This window comes from Acomys russatus, chromosome 30 (genome assembly GCF_903995435.1).
Source record: "Acomys russatus chromosome 30, mAcoRus1.1, whole genome shotgun sequence".
Classification (NCBI taxonomy): Eukaryota; Metazoa; Chordata; class Mammalia; order Rodentia; family Muridae; genus Acomys; species Acomys russatus.
Genome location: NC_067166.1, coordinates 30501692 through 30509805, shown reverse-complemented (window position 1 = coordinate 30509805; position 8114 = coordinate 30501692). Strand labels below are relative to the sequence as shown.

General features: G+C 40.1%; 1 protein-coding gene and 1 non-coding gene across 2 annotated transcripts; both read right to left on the bottom strand.

The window, feature by feature from the left end:
* Window positions 1–2459: 2459 nt before the first annotated feature.
* LOC127212528 (small nucleolar RNA Z39) lies at window positions 2460–2522 on the bottom strand. The gene has a single exon (XR_007833569.1). It is a non-coding gene; the product is annotated as a small nucleolar RNA Z39 (small nucleolar RNA).
* Window positions 2523–3185: 663 nt separating this feature from the next.
* LOC127212290 (cytochrome c oxidase subunit 7C, mitochondrial) lies at window positions 3186–4314 on the bottom strand. The gene is made up of 2 exons (XM_051172365.1): window positions 4128–4314; window positions 3186–3351 (listed from the first exon to the last, which is right to left on the bottom strand). The coding sequence occupies exons 1-2, from the start codon at window positions 4200–4202 to the stop codon at window positions 3235–3237; spliced, it is 192 nt and encodes a 63-aa protein (XP_051028322.1). The 5' UTR covers window positions 4203–4314; the 3' UTR covers window positions 3186–3234.
* Between the last annotated feature and the right edge of the window lie 3800 nt (window positions 4315–8114).

Genomic DNA, 8114 nt, shown 5'->3' with positions numbered 1-8114 from the left:
TTGCTAATATATGAAAGATTTTGATGTAGGGACAGCTACATAGGAATCTGATGTGGGAGTGTATACATGTGTAGTGTGTGTGGATAAATATACACACAGGTGTGAGAGGCCACTTGCTCTTCTCTTGTATTGCATTGCTTCCTTTGAGAGAACTCTCCACCATGTTTTTCTGCCTGGGCTGACAAGTCCGTGAACCTTAGTAATCCTCCTGTCTCTTAAAACTATTTTATCTCTTATTAATACAATATAAATGCCTACTTTTTTTCATCTGCCAGAAGGTAAATCAGCACATCTTCCCGTCATCAGTGAAGTTGGGGCAAAGAAAATTCAGTGAGATGGAATAAACAATGCACACCTGACTTACATTTTGACATTAATGCTACCTTTGTGTATTTCCATATTTGAATTATCTCAATACATTCATGCTTGGAAGACCTTAGTTCAGTTTGGGGAAAATGTTTTTACTTACGGCCCACTGAAACCCACACCATGTAAAGTTTGGCTTTTAAGGGAATATCACTTTTGGCTCTGATAATTCTTTTAAATAAATGTACATTCACCACTTAACTAGATTACAGATGAAATACATACATACACAAAAGCCTGTTGCAAGATATTTGATCCATTGTGATGCCTGAGATTGTGAACTGTGAAAACCTGTCTTTTGTTTAGCATGAACACACACCTTTAATCCAAGAACTTTCTGCTTATTATAAACAGGTGTTTAAGGTGTGGCTGAGCCAGGCCTAGCATCTATGTTTAATCTAAGAGCTTTTGGTACACAGGACTTTAATAAAAGTTAACCCTAGGTTAAGAGGTGGAGCAAAAACCAGCTGACAGGGATTACAGAGTAGGAGGGACTTTGATTTGAGAGGTATTTATTTAATTTATTCAGATTACAACTCAATTGTTCTCCCATCACTCTTACCCTTCCATTCCTCCTACCCTCCCTTAGGTCCATGTCCCAGGGGGATCTCCTCCCCCATTTTATGGTCGCATGCTAACAAGTCTTATCTTGGTAGTCTGCCTATTGAGTGCCACCAGGGCTTCCAGACTCATGTCAGAGTTAGTCCCTGCTCTCGACATAATTGTGGAGGATGCTCTGTCCATTAGCTAGATCAGAGTAGGGGCTCGGTGTTTAATACTTGTATTGAGGGGTATTTAAGACAGCATGAAGCAGTAGCTCTTGGCTCTCTAGCTTTTGGCTCTTTAGCGCCTTGGCCTTTGGCCTTGTGTTTTTTGGCCTTTTCCTCATGGGCTGTGAGCTGAGCTAATAAGGCTTTTGGGCTTTCTCCATCTGGATGTGAGCAGAATAGGAAGGTCAGTTGGGTGCTTTCTCTCTCTGAGTTAGCAAGTTTTTCACCTCAGCATCTGCTCCTGAGTGTTTATTGGTTAAAAAAAAAAAAAAGCATCTTTGATTTTCTTTTAAAATCAGTAACTATTCGTCTATAAGAAAGCCCACTATTGCAAATGGTAAGAATCATTTCACTGCTCATAAATCTTACTCAATGACAGAATTAGTAACAGGACTTCTTACCTCCCAATCAGGATACATCACAGAACACCAGAAAATTAAAGAATATTCCATTTAATTCTATATGCTGTTTTACTCCCTTATTCTACTCCTGTCCTAATCTAGACTACATGTCAGCAGTACTCCCAGATATAAAACCTTCAACTTTAGGCTATCGATCTAGGGGGGAAGAGGCAAAGTACCTGACTCAGAATAAACATTGGTTCTTCAAATTATTAATCACCAAGAAAACTAATTTATATGTTCCAACAGGATTACTTCTAAATTCCTTCAAATTAGGACAAGTTGATTTCTATCTTATGTTCAAAATATTATCAAGTTCCTAACTTGAGAATCAAAATCCAATAATTAAGACAATAGAAGCTAAATCATATGCAATTTTTGTCTGTATGCATATTCACATCTGGGACCATTATGTGTGAACATGCACAGAGAAATCCATAATTACCTCAGTTATCTTCCTCTACTGCCTTCCTAAGCAGACTCTTGCTGAACCCAGAGCTCACTGCAAATTCTAGCTTGCTGAGCTAGACAATTTGACTAGGAATTCTTTGCCTCTGTGCTGGGATTAAAGGCAGGTTACTGTGGTTGCCTAGCTTTTTATTTAAGTGCTCAGGAACCAAAACCAGGCCTTTTATGTTTTTATCCATTACCCCAAACACCATAAATAGTTCTTAATAAAACAAAACCAGTAACTATCACATTCCTTATTTCATTAAGTTTAATATTTCATTAAAGAGGCATTAAATATTTATTTCATTAGTTTATTTACAATTGCATGTAGTTTAAGAGTTCAAGAGTTTAATCCAGTTTTCAGATCATCTCTTAAACATTCTTCATCCTGCAAAATAAAAACAAAGTTAATGGCATTAGAAGCCCAACTGACTTTACAGAAGTCATTATTTCACATCCTCTATCAATTTGATACATCAGAAAGCGTTTACAGTATCATGAGTTTATTCATACTGTTTTGCTTCATCACATGTACCAACACTTTACCTGAATTATGCTAAATAAACCCTTATGTGTATGGAAGGAATCTTCTAGGCTACCAGTATACAACATGTCAATAAAGAGGTAGTAATGTATATATAATTCCTTAATTCAGTATTTCTCAACCTCAGCAGGCTAGTTTACTAATACCATAGCACAGGTTATGGGCCATATGCATTCTAGGATATGCACAAATGTAGCTTGTGTTTTGCAGTTTAGCAACTTGATGGAGGGTTGTTTTTTTTTTTTTTTTTTTTTGGTAGAATGTCAATGCCATAGAACATCAAAGGTTGGATATCCCTAGTCTATTTTTATAAGAGTCAGCTATTTCAGTATAAGACTGATTTATAAAGTGTGAAATTCAGAACAGGATCATTCTATCTGGGAATCCTATGCTAATGTTACTACCTATAGAATCTCATCAACTTACTATCTTTGTGTCTTTAATAGGGTTTTAAAATCACTCATCGTACAGGTTTGTTAAGAGAATTTGTTCAGATTATCGTGTAAAGGGGTACCCTGGTAAACACCGACCTTGGCAAACAGCCTCTACCAGCAGCACATATTTGCCTTCAGGAATCAGTGGACGACTATCTACTTGTGTGTTGGGGTGCGGATGACAGTGTACAGGGTACACAGCAGAAGCTACTGTTTTAGGAAAATTAGAAAACTACAAATTACCTGTTAAAGAGTTGGAATAAATATCCTTATTTTTTAAGTAGCTGGTGCCTTACTATAAAGAAAGGAGCAGCAAATCCAGATCCGAAGAACACAGTCATCATAGCCAGTAACCGCCACTTGTTTTCCACAGAAAATGGCAAATTCTGTTGGGAAAGAGAAAAAGCAGCAAAAACAGTACTTCAAAGGATCTGATTTCATCTAATAACAGACAAGGGGTGATCGTGTGCGCGCACACACACACGCGTAATTTACAATCAAGTACGTGCGACAGAACATTAAATAAATATCTGGCTTTTCTGAATACCAGTCTGTAAACCCGACTAGGTGATAATTGTCAGAAACGGATTACGTATTGTATTTCTGACAATTGAAAAAAAAAAAAAACTCTGCAAAATAATAACGTTAGAGACAAAGACATGATTCTAGTTCGTTGCTATTAAAATTCTTCACCCAGGACACGGAAGTATCAATCCCAGTACAAAGTTTGGCTTTTTCATCCATCCTTCGCCGTCCCTTTACAGGCCTCACCTAACAGTTGCAGGGCTGTTACTATTAACTACACGGTGTATTTAAACTTGGGGCTAAACCTGGCCTAACCGCGGATCGGCACTTCTAACGTGGTCCGCTGGCTTAAAAGGCTGATCCATATGCACTGGCCCTCTTTAAGCCAATGACCTTCAGTCATCCTCCAACGCCGCGGGGCTCCAACCTAACCAAGACAAGCCGGCCTTCCTGGCCTCGCCCTGGGGCGAGGCGCTGGGCTTCAGCCTTCTCGGGGATGTGGGCTGACGGCCTGCATGTCTTCCCGTGCTCCTTCCTGGTAGGCCACTTCCCTCCCTGCACTCTCTAGACCGACCCTGAGGGAGGCCGGTGTCTCCGAGCATCCCCCTTTCCCCTCAACGCAGCCCGACTCACTCACCTTCCCAGGACCCTCCTCATAGTGGCTGCGACGGACCACGGAGGTGGTGAACCTCCGGATACTCTGGCCTAACATGGCGCTGCTGTAAGCTCTGCCAGGAGCTCAGAAAAAGTAGGCGGAAGAAATGGCCGCAACACCTCAGTCTCCTCTCTTCTCGACCTTGCTCTCTGGAGCGGGAAACCGAAAGGGAAGATGGGTACTAAGGCACGGACTTCCTGAAACGTCCCACTGGCCGGTTCTGAGGATTATGGGATTTGTAGTTCAAATAATATAGGGCGCCATATAGGCTCCGAAGAATTGTGGGAAATGTAGTCTGGCTCTGGAATAAGTGAGCTCCAGAACCAAGTGACATTTTACCTTCAGTGATTGCTTTTTGAAAAATGTTTTTTCGAGGAAAGTTTTCACTGTGTAGTCTTGGCTGTCCTGGACTCACTTTGTCTGGCCTCGAACTCACAGAGATCCTCCTGCCTCTGCCTCCAGGAGTGCTGGGATTACAGGCATGCACCACCATGCCAGGCTGAGAATTTGAGCTGTTTTCGGAGGTTAGATGTAGGATTCTTGGACTTTGTTTACAGAAAAAAATTTACTGAGGTAACTGAATCTTTTTAACCGTGTGTGTCCAAGCCTATAGAACAAGAAAATGTGACACATTTTTGATTGTAGTACTTTGCCAACCTTGAAAGCATGGTTATATCAGACAGAAAAACTAGCATACAGAACAAAGAATGTAATAGAGAAAGCTGAATGAAGTGCTATAAGATAGATTCTTAAGATACAGAAGTTGGTTATAAAAGGACTTACAGAGAACAGATAAGACTCCTAGGTGCAGCATGGCTAGGCTGTGGAAGAGATAAAACAAAACAAAACAACAACAACAACAACAAACCCCCCTGACACCTGGAGCTAATCTGGATTAGGAGTTGGTGTATTACTGCCAAATAAACAATTTTATGGAGTATCACCATTAGACAGGCCACTAGAAACTGATAGATTAAAGGGGAGGGGCATGTATATATTCCTAAATATAGGACCTTGTCAGTCTGTATAATGTTACTTATGGATGTAACGACAGCAAGTGAGAAAGAAGCCATGAATTTAAAGGAGAGCAAGGCAGGATAGATAATGGGGTTTGGAGGAAGGAAAAAAAAGGAGGAAACTATGTAATTACATTATAATAACACAAAGATAATTTTAAAATGGCACTAATGACCATGTTAAATTAAATTTAGTGTAAACATGTCTTGTATTTGAATTAGTGCTCTGTGTACATAGTGAACTATATCATAAGGGGTGTGTAAAATCAAGCAGTTAAGTCTCAGCCAGGAATAGGAGTTAAGTGTTTCATAAGATCAGACTACGTCATCGTCATCTATCTTTGTATCTATCATCTACATATCTGTGAATCCATCTGATAAATATAGCTAAGTGGAGGGTATGATTGCCTAATCTAGATGAACTCCCTGTGAGTACTGTCACTCAATGAGTCTGGCAGAAGTACCAGTGTACCTTTATCTTGCCCATATGTAACAGAAAGAAAGGAAAGACAGGAAGGAAAAAAAGAAGGAAGGAAGGAAGCAAAAAGAGAAGGAGGGAGGGAAGGAAGGAAGATTCCTCTTCCATTCTTTTAGAACATCTCTCTCTCTCTCTCTCTCTCTCTCTCTCTCTCTCTGTGTGTGTGTGTGTGTGTGTGAGAGAGAGAGAGAGAGAGAGAGAGAGAGAGAGAGAGAGAGAGAGAGAGACATATGCTGACCATCACCTACTTCCTTGTTTCAATTTGTGATAAGTCACTTTCTTTTCTCTGATAATGCATATAACGTGACCCTCTGGAAGGGTGAGCTACACTGAATCATTTTAGTCTGAAATGCCCCCTAATTCTATGGCGTTTTTCCATAAGTAACTTTTGTTTAAATTTAACTAAGTTTAGTTTTCCTTCTAATGTTGTAAAGAGGACAAATATCAAACAATCTCTTGCATGTAATTGTCGCTACAGCTTACCAGTTACGATCTTAGTCCTGGTTTAGTCCTTTTCTGTCACAGCATGATGTAAGAAGATATCCAAATTAATGGACAAAAAGCCCCAGTCCTTCAAGCACTTTTTAACATTTTACTGAGAGCTGTGGGGCAGCACTGTTCCTCATGCTACAACCTACATGTAATACGTGTCTATTACCACAGAGAATAATCAACCCAATAGATTCACTATAGGTATATGCTTGATACTCTATGAGTAGTGAGTATTTAGAAGAAGCTGGTGGCAAAGGAGGCTGGGGAAGTGGGATTCGTTCTGACTGTGAAGGCTCCTGTTCACCTAAGCATCATGTTACTCATCTATTGGAGAACTTATGTCTTTTGAAAATTAAATATATAATGTACCCTTGATTTTTTTCTATTTTTTAGCATTTCTGTTTTGTTTTGTTTTGTTTCTCAAGACAAGGTTTCTCTGTGTAGCCTTGGCTATCCTGGACTAACTTTTTAGACCAGGCTGGCCTCGAACTTACAGCGATCCGTCTGCCTCTGTCTCCCGAGTGCTGGGATTAAAGGCGTGCATCACCACCGCCCAGCTATTTTTCAGCTTTTGAAAGAGAAAACACATGCTTTTTCCTTCTGAGATTTCCAATGTTTTAATTCTACAAAAAGCAACTGATCATATTTGGAGCTACTACAATTGGTTTCCTCATCACACAGAAGGTATGTGATCTTAGTTTTAAGGAATATTTTTGAGACAGTGTCTCACTATGTAGCTCATGGCAGTCTCACTATGTTGCTCAGCTGGCTTTAAACTCAAGAAACCTTGTAGACCCAGCTATTCTGTGTGTTCAGATTGCAATAGTGAGCTACCAATACCTGTGTTTCTTATTTGTGAAAAAAAATTATTTATTTCTGTTTCCTGTCTGACTGCTTGCCTATGTGTTTGTATGTGTACTATGTATGTAGTCTGGGCCTCATGCCGGTCAGAAGAAAGTACTGAATCCCCGGAAACATGATTCTAATGCAAGAGCAGCAAGTGCTCTAAACCTTCTCTTCAGTCCCCTCTTTAATGTTTTACAAAAGAGTCACATTTTGTACTTTTTTACACTAATAGGTTTGTAATAATATTTCATTTAACCTGTGAGAGTTCTATACATGTGTATAATGTATTTTGACAGTGTCTATACACTGTGTCCTCCTTGCATCCCCCTTTGTACTTCCTACAACATGTACCCCTCCCCACTTTATGCCTTTTTTGTCTAACCTATCCCACTGAATACAGTTAGTATTGCCCACATGGACATGATAAGTAGATTTATTGTCATCTCGTTGAGCATGAGAAACCTACCAGTGGCCACATCTTCAAGACAAATTGCCGCTTCTTCCGCTGGGAGCCTCCAACTGTCAAATGCTCCTCAATTAGGGGTGGGACTTTGTGACCAGACCTCTACCCCCCTTGCTAGAATTTTGACTAGGTTAATCTTTTTCAGATCCTGTGCAAGCAATGTTATCTGCTGTGACAATGCAAGGGCATTCTTCCTCCTGTTCCTGTTTTTACATTCTTTCCACCCTGCCTTCCTTGGTGTTCCCTGAGTCTTGTAAAGGATGGAGTGGGTTGAATCTGGGATAGAAGGCCCATTTAGTCCTGAGCACTCACAGCCTTATTCTTTGTGCTTTGAACAGTTAGAAGTCTGCACTTAACCAGTGCCCACTGTGGAAAGACTTATCTCACCAAGGCTGACAGCAACACAGATCTATTGATATATACACAAATACCTGTCCCAGCCCTCTGATGCTCTCCGTTAGTAGAGGGGAACTGGAGTGGAATTAAAAGTGGCTGACTACAGACTGGGAAAAGATCTTCACCAACCCTACATCTGACAAAGGTCTAATATCCAAAATATATAAAGAGCTCAAGAAGCTAAACACCACCAAACCAAATAACCCAATTGAGAAATGGGGCCTGGAACTAAACAGAGAATTCTCAACAGAGGAATATCAAATGGCTGAGAAACACTT